Genomic DNA, 22597 nt, shown 5'->3' on the forward strand with positions numbered 1-22597 from the left:
CCCCCCAGGGGCATCTAGTCCAACCCCCTCTGTGATGCAGGAATGTCGACTAAAGCATCCTTGTACGAGTTCCTGGAGGATAAAGGGTATCGTTGGCTGCTAGCTCCCGTGGCTGTATCCTGCCTTCCCTCTCCGAGGGAGCATACCTTTGAATACCACATCCTGGGCATCATAGGTGTGCTCAGATTTTGCTTGTGGGTGTTTAGTGGGCACCTAGTTGGGCGCCGTGAGAACAGGGTGCTGGACTAGACGGGATCCAGCAGGGATCTTATAAGAAAAATGGCAAAACCCAGTCAGGCCTTGAACTAACCAAAATGTAACCATCTGTTATGTTTTTTTCTTCTTCAAATTTGTACACCACCCGAAGATCCCAGGGCGATTCACAACATAAAAGTACAAAAGGAAAACACAAAATACATAATAAAACAAAAACAAGCCAGTGACATCCCCCTGCCACCCACCAAACACATTTAAAACCACAGTTCAAGAAGGACACTGACAAACTGGAACGTGTCCAGAGGAGGGCAACCAAAATGGTCAAAGGCCTGGAAACGATGCCTTATGAGGAACGGCTAAGGGAGCTGGGCATGTTTAGCCTGGAGAAGAGGAGGCTAAGGGGTGATATGATAGCCATGTTCAAATATATAAAAGGATGTCACATAGAAGAGGGAGAAAGGTTGTTTTCTGCTGCTCCAGAGAAGCGGACACGGAGCAATGGATCCAAACTACAAGAAAGAAGATTCCACCTGAACATTAGGAAGAACTTCCTGACAGTAAGAGCTGTTTGACAGTGGAATTTGCTGCCAAGGAGTGTGGTGGAGTCTCCTTCTTTGGAGGTCTTTAAGCAGAGGCTTGACAACCATATGTCAGGAGTGCTCTGATGGTGTTTCCTGCTTGGCAGGGGCTTGGACTCCATGGCCCTTGTCGTCTCTTCCAACTCTATGATTCTATGAAAAGGCCATGGATCTGCCCAAGGCCTGGTTGAAGAGGAACGTTTTTGCCTGGTGCCTCAAGGTGTATAATGAAGGGGCCAGGCAGACCTCCCTGGGCATCCCACAAATGAGGAGCCACTGCAGAGAAGGCCCCGTTCTCATGAAAAGGGCCTCAGCAGATTATCTCAGATTCCCAGCTGGCTCATATGGGGAGAGGTGGTCCTTGCGATGTTGCGGTCCTGTACAGGCTTTAAAGGTCGAAACCAGCACTTTGAACGGGGAGCCAGTGCAGTCAGGCCAGGGTCGGTATCAAAGGATCAAACCTTCTTGCGCCGGTGAGCAACCTGGCTGCAAAATCCTGCAGCCGCTGAAGTTTCTGAACCGTCTTCAGAGGCAGCCCAACATATAATGTGCTGCTGTAATCTAGCCTAGAGGTTACCAGAGCATAGGCAGAAGTTTGGCTGCCCCTGTCTGGTTAGGGCAGGGGTCAGCAAACTTTTAAGAAGGGGGCTGGTCCACTGTCCCTCAGACCTTGTGGGGGGCCGGACTATATTTTGGGGGGGAAATGATACAAGAACACCACGAGCCCCGGTGGCTGCTTACCTGTGTCTTGTGAGTGGCGGCGGGACGATGAGTGGCACGCGAAAGGGCTCTAGAGAGGGGCTGCTTACTGCTGGCACCAACAAAGCCCAGTCCCCTTCCTTCTCTAGGCAGGGCAGGGAGAAGCCAGGAGGAGGGAGGGAGGGAGGAGGCACCGGCGCCGCCGTGGGAGGGAGAGGGAAAGAACACACGCGCTGGAGATCCAAGCGGTGATTCCCGGACCGTCTGCGGGCCGGATCCAGAAGGCAATTGGGCCTGATCCGGCCCACGGGCCTTAGTTTGCCTACCCATGAGTTAGGGGCACAGCTGGGCCACCAGACGAAGCTGAGGGAAGGCACGCCAGGTCTCCTGGGTCTCAAGCGACAGCAGTGGAGCCAGAAGTATCCCAAAGCTAGGCACCCACTCCTTCAGAGGCAGTGTAACCCCATCAAGAGCAGGCAACCTCCCCGCCATCTGGTCCGGGGAACCACCCACTAACAGTGCCTCAGTTTTATCGGGATTGGGCTTTAGTTTATTGTAAAGGAGAGTTGTGTGTCATCAGCATATTGCTGACAATGTGGGGATGACCCCACTCAGCAGTTTCCTGTAGGTGCTGAATGGCATAGGGGATAAAATCAAACCCTGAGAAACCCCACATTGAAGGCTGCTCAGGGCTGAAGAGCAGTCCCCAGGCATCACCCTCCGGAAATGACCATCCAAGGAGGACACCAGAGCCACTGCAAGGTCACTCCCCCTCCCTGACCCTCAAGTCTGCAACGCCCTGAGATTCCACCTGCCCCCAACTTGTTAAATCGTTCTGGGTTTCGCACAGCCTCTGTCACTCATTCCAAAAGAGCCTCTCCTCATTACAGGTGAGGTTTGCACCGCCAACTCCATCTTTATTTATTCCTCATAGTCAGAGGCCAAGCTAGCTACTGTTCTGTATATGGCCATCAAGGCAGGTGGTGTGCCTAGAGCAAGGCCCAGCAAGTGATTTGGGTAGGGTAACTGGATAGTGGGGTGTGTGTGCGTGCAATGATTCTGGAGCAGTGATAAGAAAGAGAAGCATGTGCCCAACTGCTTGCCATTGTCAAGGGTTTGTGGGCTCACTTCTCTGTCCAAGAGTGGCACTGGAAGGGTGCCTGGGCATGGCAAGCTGCAGGGCAACACAGGAGCTGTATCTGAACGTGGGTTTGCACCTCTCTGCGTGGCTCGTGTAGGATTTGTTGGGGGAAAGATCTGAGCTGCACTTCCCACTAGGTTCCTTTTAGCCCTTGCTGAGCAGCTCAGTAGGCACGCGGGTCTTCCCGGTTTGATCTCTTCCTCGTGCTCACATCTCTGCCATGCTGAGACAGCAGCAACAGCACTCGGCTGCTTGTGTGTCCCGGCGCTGCCTCTCTTCTTCTCAGCTGGTGCCAAGCCAAAAAGGTCTATCGGTGCTCCCAGACTGTTGCTGTTTCTGGGTGGTATTCAGTCACATACCAGCAAATTCAGGCTGCACGACTGTAATCGGTTGGGAGGACTTGTGCAATAAGCCTCTTCCTCCACCCCAAATTGGGCTTTTTGCGGCAAGGAAAGTGACGGCGGAGAAGTCCATTAGCTTTGGCACACTGTCATCCGGCCTCCCCACAAACAAAGCCAGAGGGAATGCTCATTAAATAGTCCCTAAAGTCCCCTAACTGGACTGTTTGGTCCAGTTGCGGACAACTCTGGGGTTGCAGCGCTCATCTCGCTTTATTGGCTGAGGGAGCCGGCATACAGCTTCCGGGTCATGTGGCCAGCATGACTAAGCCGCTTCTGGCGAACCAGAGCAGCGCACGGAAACACCATTTACCTTCCCCGCCAGTGGTACCTATTTATCTACTTGCACTTTGATGTGCTTTCGAACTGCTAGGTTGGCAGAAGCATGGACTGAGCAACGGGAGCTCATCCCGTCATTGCGGGGATTCGAACCGCCAACCTTCCGATTGGCAAGCCCTAGGCTCTGTGGTTTAGACCACAGCACCACCCACTTCCCTAAATAGCCCCAGGGTCGTCTAATTTCCCTGAAAATCTGGATGCGTGCTCAATGAACAGGAAGTGCCTAGAGAGTCTTGATTCCCCCTCCCATCATGAAGACTCGTTTCTCACTCTCCTCCAATTAATTGGGTGGCTGTGAGTCCGAGTGTTAAGAGATTATTTTTTCTCTCACTAACACCAGGACTCAAGACTCAGCCAGTTCATTTGATGGGCAGTAAGATTCAGGATAAACAAAAGGAACAGCTTCAATTGAGCACACTGCAGGGAATTAACACCACAAGTTGTGGCAATGGATGAATTGATAAATCAGTGGATGGTAGGTCCACTGTATCACTGAAATGATGGCCACCCAGATTGGCTTGGGAAACCTGGCTGGAGCTGAGTGAGGCACTGGCTGGGGAGAAGTTAATGGGAGCGTTGCTGTGAGCTTCTTAGGGGCCACCTGGATGGCCACTGGGAAACAGGTTGTTGGATGTTCCTCATCCTGTTGCCCTCACTGTGTTTTGGCCTACAAGTCCCTGGCTGGGGCTGAAGGGAGTTGTAGGCAGAAAAAACACTGTGAGGGTTGATAAAGTCTGGACTAAATGGTTCAAACAGGGCTCTACTCAAGTCCTTATCAAAGCAGAGGAAAGCTTTAGCCTAGACGGCCTCAGTCCAGTATATCTGAAGGAGCGTCTCCACCCCCATCGTTCTACCTGGACACTGAGGTCCAGCTCCGAGGGCCTTCTGGTGGTTACCTCCCTGCGAGAAGCGAGGTTGCAGGGAACCAGGCAGAGGGCCTTCTCGGTGGTGGTGCCTGCCCTGTGGAACACCCTCGCACCAGATGTCAAAGAGAACAACAACTACCAGACTTTTAGAAGACATCTGAAGGCAGCCCTGTTTAGGGAAGCTTTTAATATGTTTGATGTATTACAGTATTTTAATATTTTTTTTGGAAGCCACCCAGAGTGGCTGGGGAAGCCCAGCCAGATGGGCGGGGTATAAATTATAAATTATTATTATTATATTATATTCCCAGTCATAGACAGAGTAAACCAGTTACAACAATGACAACCACGGTCTGGTCACACACTGTGCATTTAATAGAAAGTTAAAACAACTGAAACTCTACCTTTTAAATGTAACGGTACAGCATTTCCTTTCACATTAATGGTATTTCAACATTAACTTGCATTAATGCAGCACAAGAGATGTAGCCAAATACTGCAGTTTGGGTTGTGTGTTTTTTTTAATGTCCTAGCACAGCTATACTACCCATGTATTAACTGTTATCAGTGAGCAGTTTGAAAAGCTTTGTACTCTAGAGCTACTGGCTGCCATAAAATAGTTCAGGTTTAGGAGTTTTGGTTAAAAACAATTTTTTAGCAAGGTATTGTTGCCTGGTCTGTGGGTCACAGTACCCTTCTGAGATTGGAACAGTTTGTAATGAAAGCACCTGTGAATGGCCTCGTGCAAAAGCTAACATTTGAAATATCCTATAAAGAGATTCCCTGCATTTCAGAAACATTGCAGCCATACATTTAAAAGCCTGGTGGTGATTGTGTTTATAGGGTTCCCCCCCCAAATAAAACATTTTCGGTGTTTTAAATTCCATCCCAAACCACTGAGGATACAGAGCTTTAGGGCATGGTTGGAGTGTTTGGATTCGACATTCCATATTATTGCTAATGATCGCAGAATGCTGTTTATCAACTCAGGCTGGCTTTTGAGGTGGCTGTGAAGCAGTTATAAGCCCATTATCGTGAGCTTCTTGGAATCAATTTGGCCCCAGGCAGACAACAATTTACCCTCATGCAGAACAAGAAAAAATTCAATGAAACTTCTATCTCTTTTGCTCTGAGTCATCAAAAGGGGAACCTGGGAAACAAGGCTCCCTCCCTCGTCCTCCTCCTCCTCCTCCTCCTCCGCCACCAGTTTGGTCTGCAGTGTGGCATGCTAGACACTTTGCAACAAAGACTTGGTCAGTCTCAGAAGCATTTATAATTCACGTTGGAGGTGAGAAGGAAGTGATGTGAGAGAAGTGAGAGGTCAGTGAGGGACCCCTTTGGCATCACATTTACTGGAATGGGAAGATACAGCAAACTCCCCCAGACAGATCTTGTCAAAGCAGAATAAGCATAACCCTGGCTCTTTTGTAAGAAAAAGAAGGGCACAATTTAAGTTATCCTTCTCAATGGATACAAGAGACGGGGGGGGGGGCGGGGGGAATGGGGGACAGATGGCTCCTGCTGAAAGGCCAAGCAAGAAGTTGCCTATTTGGGGAAGAGGTGTGTGGGAAGGAAAGAGCCCCTCAGATCAGCCAGGTACTTTGTATGAATTCCAGCGTCCCAGAATGGTCTTTTACCAGACCTGAGAGCTGCAGGTGAGAGGGGAAAAGATTCCAGACTAGTGGAAACTGCCTGGTGGGGTTTTCATTCCAAATAAACACGGCACAGCACACACCTACGCTATATGGGGAGGGAGGGAAGGAAGATGCAGAGCTCGATCCAAGCAAGGCCTCCTCTCTACTTCTTCTGCTGCATTACTATGGAAACACTCCTGATGTCTCCCACGGCAGTGGCTCCCCCTCTTTATTCCCCCGCCCCAGCCGAAAGGAACATTTGCTGAGAGCAAACTCCCTCTAGACATGTGTGTGTGTGTGTAGCAAATAAGGTCACAGAATTGTTGCTAAAATAAAATAAACTTCCAAAGAACAAGGGGGAGTTGCTATGGGTAGGAGTCAAACAGGGCAGGTCTTTTCGAGATATTATATACCCCTTCACTTTCTCCATCTCATTTCCCAGTTCCTGCCTGTTAATTCAGTATGCATGGATCAGCAGCAGCAGCAGCCTGCCATCTCCCACCCGCCCACGCAGACTATTAGTGCTTTGAGAAAGGTTTTCCTTCACACACACACACACACACACACACAAGCTCTGGCTACATACGCCATCAGGGTCATTCCTCCGACTGCAGTTTGAATCCCCTGTAGAAGCAGCCTACTGAGGCTTGGTACCTGTCCTGTGTAGCCATCGTGTAGGAGATCACAGGGCTTTCTTCAGGGATCCTCAGCTGCTCTCTCACAGTGGGGTTCCACTCTGGATAAAGGACCTGTAAGGGAAGCTAGCTGTTACTCGGGCAGGTTTCTGCCCTTGCCTCATCATAAGCTGGATCAGGCCAGTGGCCCATCTAGTCTAGCATCTTGTCCTCACAGAGGCCAGCCAGGTGGCCCTGTGGGAAGTCAGCAAGCAGGACCCAATCACAAGAGCCCCTTCTCCCCTCCTGGGGTTTCCAGCAACTGCTGTTGAGAAGCATTGACTGCCTCAAACTGTGGAGGCAAAGCATAGTCATCATGGCTAGTAGCCACTGATGGTCCTCTCCTCCATCGCTCAGTGGAGTGGACTGGCAGTAGGTTGAAGACAGGCAAAATAGGCTGAGATGACTGGCAGAATCCGAGACCAGGGAGAAGAGTTGGTGGAAGAAGATTGGAGGAAATTTAAAACTTATTTACAGAAGTATTGTAAAATGTATGAATGCTGATGACATTGAATTAAAATGAAGGGGTTCTAGTAATAAGACATAAAAATTTGAAATTTGGGAGGTAAAATAAATAAGGATAAAGTAGTAGGATACGAATTTGCTGAACTAATTGTTAAAAAGGGATATAAAAAAGGGAGGCATGAGGAAGTCAGGAAAATAAGTTAATTGAAGATGAATAATTGGAAAAGAGTGATTTGTGTTTTTCTTATTCTACTTTTTGAGTGTTGATTGTCTCTTTTTTGTTTTCTTGTTAAATGTTTGTATTTTATGTATCGTGAAAGTTTGTATTGTTGTGTTTTATATTTTCTTTGTGTTTTTATTGTTTTACTTTTCTATTGTTAAACTTAATAAAATATTATTTAAAATAAAAAAAAAGAAGACAGGCAAAATGAAAGTATTACTTTGCACAGAATGAAGAGCAGATGTATGGAATCTGTTGCCATGAGATGCAGCGGTGGCACTGAAAGGGGCCTGGACAAAATCTTGCTGCCCAGCCATCACAGCTGTCAATCACAATAGCTATATATGCAAATACAAGTTGATGTGGTTGTGGGGAGGGACACAGGGGAGGGGCTGTAGCCAGCATCTCCCGCTTGTGGACTTCCCAGAGACACCTAGCTGGCCCCTCTGGGGAGCAGGATTCTGGGCTAGGTGCACCTTTGGGTCTGATCCAGCAGATGTTCTTCTAGAATGGCAGGAAGTAGTTGCAAACCAACAACTCCTTTTAATTTAAACACCACAACTAGGTAAGTTTTCCATACCTCTTCTACTTCACAGTGGGAAATCAAATAACTGGCCTTTCCCAACAAATGTTGACTTCTTGCAGTAATACAAACACAGGGGAAACTTGGCTGAATAAGGGAATTCAATGAACTTTAGACTCAGCAAGCATCACTCATTGGAAGGTGCTAAGATTAATTCCCCCTTCGTGGATCACTGCCTTGTCGTGGCGAAGGGGCTTGAAGAACTCAGAGAAGCTATGAACTACGCCGAGCAGGGCACCCAAGATGAACAGGTCATAGTGGAGAGTTTTGACCAAACGTGATCCACCTGGAGGAGGAACCGGCAAGCCACTCCAGTATCCCTGCCAAGAAAACTCCATGGACAAAGACAACAGGCATATAAAAGTTATGACGCTGGAAGATGAGCCCCTCAGGTCGGAAGGCGTCCAACATGCTACTGGGGAAGAGCGGAGGACAAGTACAAGTAGATCCAGAGCTGATGAAGCGGCTGGGCCAAAGCCGAAAGGACGCTCAGTTGCGGATATGCCTGGAAGCGAAAGGAAAGTCCAATGCTATAAAGAAAAATATTGCATAGGAACCTGGAATGTAAGAACCATGAACCTGGGTAAGTTGGAGGTGGTCAAAAATGAGATGGCAAGAATAAATATTGACATCCTGGGCATCAGTGAACTAAAATGGACGGGAATGGGCAAATTCAGTTCGGATGACCATCACATCTACTACTGTGGGCAAGAAACCCGCAAAAGAAATGGAGTGGCCCTCATAGTCAACAAAAGAGTGGCAAAAGCTGTACTGGGATGCAATCTCAAAAATGATAGAATGATCTCGATACAAATCCAAGGCAGACCTTTTAACATCACAGTAATCCAAGTTTATGCACCAACTACTGGTGCTGAAGAAACTGAAATTGACCAATTCTATGAAGACTTACAACACCTTATAGAAGTGACACCAAAGAAGGATGTTCTTCTCATTATAGAGGATTGGAATGCTAAAAGTAGGGAATCAAGAGATAAAAGGAACAACTGGCAAGTTTGGACTTGGGGAGCAAAACGAAGCAGGGCAAAGGCTAATAGAGTTCTGTCAAGAGAACAAGCTGGTCATCACAAACACGCTTTTCCAACAACACAAGAGACGACTCTACACATGGACATCACCAGATGGGCAGCATCGAAATCAGATTGATTATATTCTCTGCAGCCAAAGATGGAGAAGCTCTATACAGTCAGCAAAAACAAGACCTGGAGCTGACTGTGGCTCAGATCATCAGCTTCTTATAGCAAAATTCAAGCTTAAACTGAAGAAAGTAGGAAAAACCACTGGGCCGGTAAGATACAATCTAAGTCAAATCCCTTATGAATACACAGTGGAAGTGAGGAACAGGTTTAAGGATTTAGATTTGGTGGACAGAGTGCCTGAAGAACTATGGATGGAGGCTCGTAACATTGTACAGGAGGCAGCAACGAAAACCATCCCAATGAAAAGGAAATGCAAGAAAGCAAAGTGGCTGTCCAATGAGGCCTTACAAATAGCGGGGGAGAGAAGGCAAGCAAAATGCGAGGGAGATAGAGAAAGATACAGGAAATTGAATGCAGATTTCCAATGAATAGCAAGGAGAGACAAGAAGGCCTTCTTAAACGAGCAATGCAAACAAATAGAGGAAAACAACAGAATGGGAAGAACCAGAGATCTGTTCAAGAAAATTGGAGATATGAAAGGAACATTTCGTACAAAGATTACCATAATAAAAGACAAAAGTGGAAAGGACCTAACAGAAGCAGAAGACATAAAGAAGAGGTGGCAAGAATACACAGAGGAATTATACCAGAAAGAAATGGATGCCTCGTATACCCCAGGTAGTGTGGTTGCTGACCTTGAGCCAGACATCCTGGAGAGTGAAGTCAAATGGGCCTTAGAAAGCACTGCAAATAACAAGGCCAGTGGAAGTGATGGTATTCCAGCTGAACTATTTAAAATTTTAAAAGATGATGCTGTTAAGGTGCTACACTCAATATGCCAGCAAGTTTGGAAAACTCAGCAGTGGCCAGAGGATTGGAGAAGATCAGTCTACATCCCAATCCCAAAGAAGGGCAGTGCTAAAGAATGCTCCAACTACCGCACAATTGCACTCATTTCACACGCTAGCAAGGTTATGCTTAAAATTCTACAAGGAAGGCTCAAGTAGTATGTGGATCGAGAACTCCCAGAAGTGCAAGCTGGATTTAGAAGAGGCAGAGGAACCAGAGACCAAATTGCAAACATGCGCTGGATTATGGAGAAAGCTAGAGAGTTCCAGAAAGACATCTACTTCTGCTTCATTGACTATGCAAAAGCCTTTGACTGTGTCGACCACAGCAAACTATGGCAAGTTCTTAAAGCAATGGGAGTGCCTGATCACCTCATCTGTCTCCTGAGAAATCTCTATGTGGGACAAGAAGCTACAGTTAGAACTGGATATGGAACAACTGATTGGTTCAAAATTGGGAAAGGAGTAGGACAAGGCTGTATTTTGTCTCCCTGCTTATTTAATTTATATGCAGAATTCATCATGCGAAAGGCTGGGCTGGATGAATCCCAAGCTGGAATTAAGATTGCCGGAAGAAATATCAACAACCTCAGATATGCAGATGACACAACCTTGATGGCAGAAAGTGAGGGGGAATTAAAGAACCTTTTAATGAGGGTGAAAGAGGAGAGCGCAAAATATGGTCTGAAGCTCAACATCAAAAAAACGAAGATCATGGCCACTGGTCCCATCACCTCCTGGCAAATAGAAGGGGAAGAAATGGAGGCAGTGAGAGATTTTACTTTCTTGGGCTCCATGATCACTGCAGATGGTGACAGCAGCCACGAAATTAAAAGACGCCTACTTCTTGGGAGAAGGGCAATGACAGGCCTAGACAGCATCTTGAGAAGTAGAGACATCACCTTGCCAACAAAGGTCCGTATAGTTCAAGCTCTGGTTTTCCCAGTAGTGATGTATGGAAGTGAGAGCTGGACCATAAAGAAGGCTGATGGCCAAAGAATGGATGCTTTTGAATTCTGGTGCTGGAGGAGACTCTGGAGAGTCCCATGGACTGCAAGAAGATCAAACACATCCATTCTTAAGGAAATCAGCCCTGAGTGCTCACTGGAAGGACAGATCCTGAAGCTGAGGCTCCAGTACTTTGGCCACCTCATGAGAAGAGAAGACTCCCTGGAAAAGACCCTGATGTTGGGAAAGATGGAGGGCACAAGGAGAAGGGGACGGCAGAGGACGAGATGGTGGGACAGTGTTCTCGAAGCTACCAGCATGAGTTTGACCAAACTGCGGGAGGTAGTGGAGGACAGAGGTGCCTGGCGTGCTCTGGTCCATGGGGTCACGAAGAGTCGGACACGACTAAACGACTAAACAACAACAACAACAAAAGATTAATTCCCATCACCTGGCAACTGAAAGCGACAAATAGTCCTAGCAGGGGGATGATGGCTATCTGAAACCACCCACAGATTCTGCAGCCATCTCTCTCAGTTTATTTATTTTATTTATTGCATTTACCCCCCCCCCTTTTTTCTTCAAGGAGCTGAAGGTGGCAGCGTACATGGTTCTCCACCACCTCATTTAATCCCCACAACAACAACCCTGTGAGGTAGGTTAGGCTGAAGGCAGGGACTGGCCCAGGGTCACCCAGTGAGCTTCAAGGCCGAGTGGAGATTTGAACCCTGATCTCCCAGGTCCTAGTCAGGTATCTCTAACCACTGCACCGTACTGGCTCAACCACGATGCAACTCTGGATGTCTCTAAACACCCACATGCCTTTTAATTCACCTAAAAGCGTGGCAGAACAAAGGCTACCTTCCCCTCCAGGAACAGGAATTTCTCTGCTCATCCATGAAAGGAATTTCTCCACTTTTTAACTTTGCTCAGGTGGTGCGGTGGGTTAAACCACAGAGCCTAGGTCTTGCTGATCAGAAGATCGGTGGTTCAAATCCCCACGACGGGGTGAGCTCCCATTGCTCTGTCCCTGCTCCTGCCAACCTAGCAGTTCAAAAGCACGTCAAAGTGCAAGTAGATAAATAGGTACCGCTCCAGCGGGAAGGTAAACGGTGTTTCCATGCGCTGCTCTGGTTGGCCAGAAGCGGCTTAGTCATGCTGGCCACATGACCTGGAAGCTGTACGCCGGCTCCCTCAGCCAATAAAGCGAGATGAGCGCCGCAACCCCAGAGTCGGTCACGACTGGACCTAATGGTCAGGGGTCCCTTTACCTTTACCTTTAGTATTCCTTCAGGCTCTAACTCAGGGACAGGGAACCTCAAGAGTTGGGTTGAATGCCCCCCACCCCCTGCCTTTCCATCTGGTCCTTGGGGCTCTCCCTATGCCATGCCCCTCCCCAGGTCTCCTCTCGCCAGCCACGCCCATCACTGGCTGTGTTCTGTGCCCTGCTTGAGTGCTTTTTCCTGACAAGACAGTGTCCTTGGGCTGTGAGAATACATTTTGCTTGCCCTGGTGGAGAAATGGTGCGTGGGTCCATTTTGCCTCCTTGTGAGAGAAAGGATGCCACAGGTGGTTCTGTTCCAATCATGAGAGAGGAGACCGAGAGGCAAGAGTCCCATTGCCGCACCATCTTTCTGGTGTGGGGAGCAGCTTGCACCCTTGTTTTCTGTGGCTTCGTAATTCTAGCTTACCTGCGCCTTGCTGCGTTCGCCGAAGACTCGGTGCTCTTCATAGAGCTGGAAAGATGGATTCAGGATGCTGAAGGGGCTCAGAACGTCTTCTTCATCATCCTCATCATGGCACGTTACTTTTGTGGGCGAGTCAGCAGTTCCTCCTGCTCCTTCGGAGAATGGCTGGGGGACAAGCCCACCCCATTTAGCCTTTTTCAGCCTTTAAACAGAAAACAGGTATTTGCAAAGGCTGGAATGCTGACATTTAAGGCTTTTCCGGATTGCATATTTATCTTTGTGTGCAATCATTCCCTCGGTTATTATTACTCAGCTGCTGCATGGGATCCAGGCAAGTTTCCTCAAGGGAGTACTTCTGTTACAGGAAAACATATTCCAAGCATTCAACATGAAATACTTTGCTGCTGGGAAAATGCAGTTTTCACCCCATCTCGGTGTTACCACGGCCATCAGGAATACAGAGTCTGCTGGTTTCACAGGAATTTTATATAAAATATTTATATGCCACCCTGCAATGGAGCTTCCAGGGTTGCTTACAAACACAAGATGAAATACATAGATAATATACAATAACTATAGCGATTCTTACTGGTCAGAGCCCAGATGTAGCTAGGGACAAGCAACACAGTTCCTCTTTCTATAACCACACTGTGTCTAAAGTTCTGTTTTTAAAACTTTAGGAGCTGAGTGCTTCCCCTCCCCTCCTCTAGCTTATGATAAGGTGAGAGTCCACAAAGGGTTCTTAAACCATATAAAAAGAAAATCCTTATATAAAACATCGATTAAATATAGAGATCGGCTAGAACCTAAAATCCCTTTCTGGATCTCACCCATCGAAGCTGTGGCAGGTAATAAGAAAAATATGAAGGGAAATTGGGCAACATATAACATGCTATTAAAGGGGGGGGGGAAATAAACTGAGACGAAAGGATTTTGAGGAAATTCGTATATATCTGAGAGATTGGCTCCAATATTTCCAACTTAATGAAAGATTAAGTATAGACAAACAAAAAGGGTTCACTGGGAAGTCAAGGAGGAAGAGGTAAAATCAATTATGATCTGTTGGGCCCAGGATATTGGACATAATATATATATGAATGAATGGGGAAGGCTGTGGAGAGAAGACATAAGGTTCACTGCATGTTATAATTTGAGAGAAAATGTAATGAAAATGTAATGCTGTACCAATGGTACTTGACCAAACTGGCCAAGATGTACAAGAAAAGCTCTGATGTTTGCTGGAGATGCAAAAAAGGGATTGGTACCTTTATGCACATGTGGTGGGATTGTGCGAAGATAAGAGAATTTTGGGACATACAATGAACTCAAAAAGATCTTTAAATTCTCGTTTCAAAAAAAACCCCTGAGCCCTTTTTGTTAGGCATTATGTCCATCGATATACAAAAAAGCCACAAAACCCTCTTTATGTACGCAACCACAGCAGCCAGGACTTTAATAGCAAAAAATTGGAAAGGTGATGTAATCCCCCACAAAAACTGATTGGCAAGCAAAGATGATAGAATATTCAGAACTTGCAAGGATGACTGGGAGAATAAGAGGAAATTCTAACCAGAAATTTAGGAAAGATTGGACAATGTTCAAAGAATATCTTTAAAAGTACTGTAACCACACAAATTTCCTGACAGATTTGGATTGAATCTTGAAGTTTAAGGAAATTATAAAGTAATTCCCCCCCCGATAATTAACTGAAAAGATTAATAAAAATGAAGCGCGTATAGACTAGTAAGGTATTAAAAAGCACAATGAGGTGAATGAGAAGTTAATAGGGTATGTAATGTCAAATGAGGTGTTGTTAGTCAGTGTCTATGGTCTGTTTATGTTGTTGTTTTTTTGTTTTGTTTATGTTCTATGTAAATTGTTTTGTAATACAATAATAAAAATATATATTTTAAAAAACAAAAACAAAACAAAACATGTCTCTCCTTTATCGGTCTCTACAGCCACAGCAGGTGTGGTAGCTTTCCTAAAGTTTGACTTTGCCCACAAAGGTGCATTCCTCTGTTGTCTCCTGAGACAGACAGATGCCAACCAGCCCTGCACAGGTTTTGCAGTGCAACTTCGGACCTTCCCAAGTTTGATTTTGCGATTCCCAGAGGTGTGTTCTCTACTTCTCTGAGGTCCAGACTTAAAGCAAGAGTACAACAGAGAAGGTGTTGCCAGGCTTTCACGATTTGGGGGTGGGATTCACATACTGGCAAATTCAGGTTGTGCCATTGTCGTGGTTTTGGTGCGCTTGTGCAGCAAACCCACTTCCTCTAAAGATCAGACTTTTTGCTATAAGAAAAATGACAAGGAAATGCAATGGAATTGTGGGATAATGGTCCCTTTGACACAACACTGGCAAAGCCATTTCCGAGCTAGGGAGGAGAGGGGGTTGCGGGCCACCCCCTCCCACTCACGCGGGGGCTGGCCTTTTGCCCCCACGAGAACAGGGAATCCCCGGGCGTGCCTTCGAACCTGCCCACCAATCGGCGGGCAGGGGAGGCGTGGCCTAGCCTATTTTAGGCCAAGCACGCCCGGGGACCGCCCTCTTTCCCTTTCCAGCTGAGCGGAATAACCCTTCCCCGTCCCCATGCCAGGTAGTCGATAGGAGCCAATGCCTAAGGCCAATACCTTTCAATCCTGTAATCAATAAAGTTGTGGCCTTTTTATGCCCATTAACCTTAAATAATGTGTCCAGTGTCTTCATTTCACATGGGGGAGGGGACTTGCCATGCAAAGGAAATGTGCGCAGAGGAGGGTGGCCCAGTCTGGAAACCAAACCTTGTGAAAAATGGTTGAGGGAGTTGGGGATGTTTAGCCTGGAGAAGAGAAGACCGTGAGAGGATATGAATATATGAATGTCTAATATCTGAAGAGCTATCGCATTGAAGAAGCAGTAAGCTTGTTTTGCAGAGGGCAGGAACCAATGGATTCAAATGACAAGAAAGGTAAACCTGAGGAAGAATTTTCTGGTGGCAAGAGCTGTTCAACAACAGAACTGACTCCCTCAGAAGCTGGCAGGCTCTCCCTCATCAGAGATTTCTAAACAGAGTTACAGATAGGTAGCCGTGTTGGTCTGCCATAGTCAAAACAAAAACAATTTTTTTTTTCCTTCCAGTAGCACCTTAGTTGGTCTTTAAGGTGCTACTGGAAGGGAAAAAATTTTTTTTTTGTTCTAAACAGAGGTTGGATGGCCAAATGTCAGGAATTCTTTGCATTGCAGGGGGCTGGAATAGACAACCACTGGGGTCTCTTCCAACTCTACATTTCTATGACTTGATAGCCAAACTTGTCAAATCCCTCTGTGTGAACAAATCAGAATGAATTATCAATAAACAGTTTGTCTGGAAGGGCCCTAGGACCTCAAGGGGACTCATAGAACCATGCTGAGCTACCACGTGATTCCCACCCCTAGCAAGTGATTGGGGTGTCAGAAGTTAAATTCCCATTCATGACAAAAGGTCTGTTTCCTTACTCGTCCATGCTGCTTTGCCGCCGCCTCAGCTCCTCCAGATGATAGCAAACAGACAAGGCTCTGACATTTTCAAGTCTTTTTCGTTTTGGCCCCTTTTTCTTCTTCCGGCACAGCTCCTTGGGCGATGGGAGTTTCTGTGTGGTTGAAATAATCTGCCAGGGGAAAGGGTCTCTTTCACCCTCAGCAGGCCTTTGTACTACGCAGCCAGATGTCTGAAGGGATAGAGAAAGCAAGAATTTGGCACTGGTTCATTAAATGACATTACTATTTTGTGGTGGTAGTGATGATGACGATCGCAGAGGCAGAAATGGCCAAAGCTGGAATGTGCATCTTCAGTGGCAACTAAGCAGATTAATACTTCAGAGAACAAAGGGTTTTCACAAGCATCTTTCTTTCTTGAAAATTTATTGCACCTACAACTTATATTTGACTTCTCTAAAATAAGTTTGCACTGATTAGCCAATTAGTCACACTAATCAATGGAAATCATTCCCATCAGCTAAGATGCTGCCTTTAATTAATTGTTCAGCAGATTTTCGCTATTTTTATTCCAAGTACTTATAAAAACTGCAGGTGGCTGGGTGCATCATTTTACAAGGAAGATAAGTATGCTTTATTTCTCTCGGAAGACATTGTTTTTCGCACATTCACATTTGTGCAGATCTAAATCAGTTGATTAATGATCAGTCAATGACTACCTGGCTGATTAACAAAGTGGAATTTATTTAATCAAGTAGCAGTTCTAGTAATCTCACCTCAAAATGATATTGTGGAGTTGGGAAAGGTTCAGAAAGAGGCAGCCAAGCTGATCAAGGGAATGGGGTAGCTCTCCTTTTCAGGAAAGGTTGCAACATTCAGGGACTTTTCAGTATGTAAATATGGCGAGTAAGGCAAGATATGATAGAGGAGTATACAGTTATGCTTTGGTGTGTGTAGGAAGTGAGCAGAGAGCAGTCATTTTCCCTCTCTCGTGATGCAAGAGCCCCACAGGGACCTCCAATGAAGCTGAATGTTGGGAGATTCAGAACAGACTAAAGCAACAGCTTCTTCTCAACTGTTGTTGTCATCGGCATCCATCTGTCTGGAGAGACAATGGAGGGGTGAAGTCAAACTGCTGCATCAGCAGCATTAAAGTGAACACCCCAGGGCACAAGTCTGGGCAGTGTGTCTGGAGGTCCTTGGCTGCCCAGATGGCAAGACCTCCCTCTCTGCCTCACTTTGTTGTTGTTGTTTAGTCGTTTAGTCGTGTCCGACCCTTCGTGACCCCTGGACCAAAGCACGCCAGGCCCTCCTGTCTTCCACTGCCTCCCGCAGTTTGGTCAGACTCATGCTGGTAGCTTTGAGAACACTGTCCAACCATCTTGTCCTCTGTCAAGGGCCAATATGGTGTAGTGGTTAAGAGCGGTGGACTCGTAATCTGGGGAACCGGGTTTACTTCCCCGCTCCTCCACCTGCAGCTGCTGGGTGACCTTGGGCCAGTCATACTACTCTGAAGTCTCTTAGCCTCACACACCTCACAGAGTGTTTGTTGTGGGGAGGAAGGGAAAGGAGGTTGTGAGCCGCTTTGAGACTCCTTAGGGTAGTGATAAAGCGGGATATCAAATCAAAACTCTTCTCTTCTTCTCTCTGTCGTCCTCTTCTCCTTGTGCCCTCCATCTTTCCCAACATCAGGGTCTTTTCCAGGGAGTCTTCTCTTCTCATGAGGTGGTCAAAGTCTTGGAGCTTCAGCTTCAGGATCTGTCCTTCCAGTGAGCACTCAGGGCTGATTTCCTTAAGAATGGATGCGTTTGATCTTCTTGCAGTCCATGGGACTCTCAAGAGTCTCCTCCAGCACCAAAATTCAAAAGGATCCATTCTTGGGCGATCAGCCTTCTTTATGGTCCATCTCTCACTTCCATACATCACTACTGGGAAAACCAGAGCTTTAACTATACGGACCTTTGTTGGCAAGGTGATGTCTCTACTTTTTAAGATTCTGTCTAGGTTTGTCATTGCTTTTCTCCCAAGAAGCAGGCATCTTTTAATTTCGTGACTGCTGTCACCATCTGCAGTGATCATGGAGCCCAAGAAGGTAAAATCTCTCACTGCCTCCATTTCTTCCCCTTCTATTTGCCAGGAGGTCTCACTTATGTGGTCCAAAGGAAAGCAGAACAAGACACAGGACACCGGTTTGGCTGCAGGAGTTGCTAGAAGGTGTACAAGGCACCATCCAACCATCTTAGGGACTCCACTCTGGATTTGTGTCAGGTTTACTCCTCAGCTTTTTCTTCTCCTGAAAATTTCCCACACGGCAGTGGAGGTTTAGGGTCAGAGTTTTCCTTTTACAAGATGGGCTCCCTTCCCAGACGGACAAGCCCCATTTGCCCTTCACTTCCCTCCACAGCACAGCCTTCTTGACCATTGGACCCACTAATGGACCCACCTGAGCCTGTCTCTGAATGCAGGGGAAGCCCCTAATTCACTGAGGGTTTGAGACCTCACCTGGTTTAACTGGCCAGTCAAAGCTGTTTGCAGGGTGTGGCCACTGTTGCCTGAGAGCTAAGTGTAGGGTGAGGAGCAGAGAAAGTTGAACTATGGAACTTGCTGCTGTGAGACGTAGTAATGGCCGTCTACGTGGACAGCCCTCAAAGGGATGTGTGAGAGATTTGTGAAGGATAAGGTGATCAAGTCTACTAGTCATGTGTACCACCTCCAATATCAGAACAGTCTGCCTCAGAGAATGCCTGTTGCTGGGCAACATGAGTGGGTGAATGCCATTGCGCTCTGCGGGGGACTGATGGAGTTCGCCCCCTTCTGTACAGTTGCCACCTGCCTGCTCCTTTCTGGAGGCCTCAATCAGCCCCCTCCAACTGGGCCTTTCAGAGGCAGTTCTGGACTGCCCTCCGATGGGCTTGCGCTAGCCCACTGGGCAAGGAGAAGCCAGAGAAGAAAGGTAGGAGGGATGAAGCGAGTTTACATTCCCTTCTGAATGGGGAAGAGGAGAGGAAACTGTCCCTGCAAAGACAGTTGCACCCAAAGAAAAGTGCACCCAAAGCAAAACTTCCTGGGGAGGACTTTTCCCAGAGGCTCATCTCCAGGAATTTCCCCCTTAAAACCCTCAGGCGATCAATCAATATATACTGAGGACACAGACTGTGGCATGGTTTTGTTCCCTGGTGTGAGACCCCAGTGCCTCATTCAGAAGCAAGTTTCCGGGGTGTGTGGAGGGAGGGGGGTTCTCCCTGCGCCAGCTAACCTGCCAGCCCTCGACCTAATGAGCTCAGTTTCACTCAGCCAAGAGCATCCCTAATTAGCAACAGCCAGTGAGCTAAGTGTGGAGAAATCATAACACTTGGAGATACAGCCGTGCATGTCAGAAGATAATTAATCCAAAGGAGCATAAGTGAGGAGAAAGACCCAAGCTCCAATAAATGCATCTCAATAAATATTTATGGCTGTGTTTATTTATTTGTTGTTGTTTTAAAAAAACAATATTCACCTACTTCTCTCCAAGAGAAAGTTTATTTAAGGGGCGGTGGTGGTGGTGAGCGGCAATCCAAGAAACCTGTTCTTATTGCCCATATGTACTTAGCCACAGCTAAGTACATACAACAGAAAATGGCAAGGAAATGTGCTTTGTCCTGGGGCTTTTTTCTCAGGAGTGATTGCTTCCTACCTCCTCCTCCCAAGGAAATTGGAAGTGCAAAGGGCTGCCAGGAATGTCCCACCCCTTCAAAGAGAAGAGGGTTTTTTTTGGGGGGTGGGGAGCTACCATGATTTGAATTAGAATTGCAAAGCAATCAATCTATTTTTTTTAATGTTTGAGAGGTGGCAGTGCTGCTGTCACACACCCAAAACATGAGAAATTGCCATACGTATCATTTTTGTGTTATTCCTGTAACTGTGGGGGCAGCCAGGAATGTTAGAATCATAGAATCATAGAATCATAGAGTTGGAAGAGACCACAAGGGCCATCGAGTCCAAGCCCCTGCCAAGCAGGAAACACCATCAGAGCACTCCTGACATATGGTTGTCAAGCCTCTGCTTAAAGACCTCCAAAGAAGGAGACTCCACCACACTCCTTGGCAGCAAATTCCACTGTCAAACAGCTCTTACTGTCAGGAAGTTCTTCCTAATGTTTAGGTGGAATCTTCTTTCTTGTAGTTTGGATCCATTGCTCCGTGTCCGCTTCTCTGGAGCAGCAGAAAACAACCTTTCTCCCTCCTCTATGTGACATCCTTTTATATATTTGAACATGGGTATCATATCACCCCTTAACCTCCTCTTCTCCAGGCTAAACATGACCAGCTCCCATAGCCGTTCCTCATAAGGCATCGTTTCCAGGCCATCTTGTTGTTTGCAAGATGAATGTAAGAGGGAACAGGTTTCGGAGCGGAGAGGCAGACTGTGGTGAAGCAGCCTCTTAGCCAGCCTCCTCGAACAGAGCAGGGGGTGAGGAGAATCTGTACTCTCTCTAAGGTGGGAAAAGTGACATCACTGTCAGGAACTGGCTCACAACAAGAAGCAAGAGGACATCGCCTGCGGCCTTTTGGACAGGGAGGGCAAGACACCCTTGCCAGCCCCAGCCCTCCCTTCTAAACTGGTAGGGGAAAAGAGGGAATTGGGAACTTTATGCTTGGTCCACCTTTTCCAACCCAACATAAGAACATAAGAAAAGCCTGCTAGATCAGGCCAGAGAGTGCCCATTTAGTCCAGCATCCTGTTCTCACAGTGGCCACCTAGATGCCTGTGGGAAACCTGCGAGCAGGATTAGAGCACAAGAGCAACTCTCGCCTGCTCAGTTTCCAGCAACCGGTATCCGGAAGCATCGCTGCCTCCGACTGTGGGGGTAAAACACAACGACTGTGGCTAGTAGCCATCAATAGCCCTCTCTTCCTCCACGAATATGCCTCATCCTCTTTTAAAGCCATCCAGGTTGGTGGCCGTCACTGCTTACTGTGGGAGGGCAAGTTCCCATGCCTGTCTCCAGAATGTGCCTGAGCACATTGTGGGAAGATGGCATCGTGGCTGGCACAGCCCCTTTTGGTGGGTCATGGCTGTGTGTGCAGCCTGGTTCTCTGCATTTCCCCCTTCCCTCCTGGGCTGAGTGGGTATAAGATACGGCAGCTGTTCTGCTGGTGGAGTAGCAAGGTATCTCCACCCCCAGCGTAATTTGCGTGCAGGATTGCTCAGTGTGTCTGGAATGCTCCACGTAAAATTACCTTCCATCTTTTCTGCAGTGCACACACTCCCGCTGGAAAGGTTTCAGGTTCCACAGAGCAAATGAGGTTTGCAAAGGGAAGTACACACACACACACACAGCTGAGCTCACTAATCAGGGCAAACTCTATTTGCATTTTCCTATTTTTACATGGGGCATTAGTTCCGCAGGAAAGAAGCAAATGATTTCAAAGGAAGCCTCATCTTGCCATCCATGAAAACTTACCAGCAGGGACGGTGCCTCGTTATATTCTTCCATCCAGCAGGAGCTGAAAGATAAATGTGCAACTAAGTACCACTGGCTTTTACTTCAAAATGCCTCTTATATATTACATTCATAACTTGGGGGCTGGGGGGGGTGCAACTCCTTGGCAGTCAGCAAGCACAGGGATGGGTATACGCTATGTGCACAGAATCCAAATTTCACTAGAGGCTGACTGTTCTGAAGAGGTACATTTGTATAATTTGTTTATTTTTTAATAAGTGCTTGGCTCCTGCTAACCACAGTGATGGTCAAGGAACTATGCAGAACACTAACTTTTTACCCATATTTTGCCCTGGGTTCCTTTGGGAGCAAGAGTGGGGCATAATTTGAACAAACAAATAAATAAAGCCTAGCTCCCTTGACCCATCTCCAACTCACTCCAGCAGTCAATGCTCACATGTCTCCAAACATATATATTCATGCCAATAAAGACCAAAAACTTGTGTGTTGATGCTGTGTGGCCCTCTCCATCCTATGTTCAGGTTGTATATGTTACGATATAGAAGCAATGCAGCTGCAAACTGCTAGCTTGAAAGTAAAACATGATGGAATGTTGGGACTGCTCCGTGGGAAACAGAGGGACAGTCTATTCACAGTGCGAAGCACCGGAATTAGCTCAGGGTGTAATATGAGCTCTTCCTCTTGCTCTTGTACAGGAAGTACAGGAGGAGTTTGTTTCTTGACTGCTGGAGCTTGAAGAGAGCAGTCATGTTTTTGTGATGCTGCAAAGACAGAAATAAAGGCATGTAAATACGTTTCTGTCTATCTCTTTCCCCTGCCGGGGGGGCAGGAAAGAGGGGTGTGTTCTTCTCACGCTGAGAAGAATCGCCTATCGCGACCTAGCCTGAACACTGCTGGGGAATGCAGCCAGGGAGGTCAACAGGAGATCAAGCCGGGTGCCTGGGAGTGTTGCCAGTTACTCCTGATAAAGGCTTGATTTCCAACAGTATATATGTGTCAATAAAACCATATATCCTAAAGACACCACGGTCTCTGATGGCCTCCATTCCAAGGAAACAGAAACCTGGGTAAGTGCAGCAACCCCTGGAGTCTATCGCCAGATTGGAGTAGCACGTAACAGCACTATTAAATCCTGGCTGGTTTTTCAGACTATTGCAACTTCGATATTGCAGCTCAGTGGCTGCCCTGGCAAACGGATCAGAATCTGCAAAGGCATTTGCATGCGCTTTGCACATTCCTC

General features: G+C 47.0%; 2 protein-coding genes across 11 annotated transcripts in view; both read right to left on the reverse strand.

Moving 5' to 3' along the window:
• Window positions 1-417, reverse strand: part of CAMTA2 (calmodulin binding transcription activator 2) — a 63193-nt gene extending 62776 nt beyond the window's left edge. Inside the window, exon 1 of the mRNA XM_053361529.1 lies at window positions 311-417. The gene's annotated coding sequence lies outside the window, so the exon portion shown is untranslated. The remainder of the gene's footprint in view (window positions 1-310) is intronic.
• Window positions 418-4589: 4172 nt separating this feature from the next.
• Window positions 4590-22597, reverse strand: part of INCA1 (inhibitor of CDK, cyclin A1 interacting protein 1) — a 33619-nt gene continuing 15611 nt past the window's right edge. For all 10 annotated transcript variants that reach the window (XM_053361557.1, XM_053361554.1, XM_053361550.1 and 7 more), the window contains 4 exons: window positions 21358-21400; window positions 15933-16144; window positions 12458-12656; window positions 4590-6620 (listed from right to left, as the gene is read on the reverse strand). In XM_053361557.1, the coding sequence (XP_053217532.1) occupies window positions 6468-6620; window positions 12458-12656; window positions 15933-16144; window positions 21358-21400 (607 nt within the window). In that variant the 3' untranslated portion in view covers window positions 4590-6467. The remainder of the gene's footprint in view (window positions 6621-12457; window positions 12657-15932; window positions 16145-21357; window positions 21401-22597) is intronic.

Source organism: Podarcis raffonei, chromosome 13 (assembly GCF_027172205.1).
Source record: "Podarcis raffonei isolate rPodRaf1 chromosome 13, rPodRaf1.pri, whole genome shotgun sequence".
NCBI lineage: Eukaryota > Metazoa > Chordata > Lepidosauria > Squamata > Lacertidae > Podarcis > Podarcis raffonei.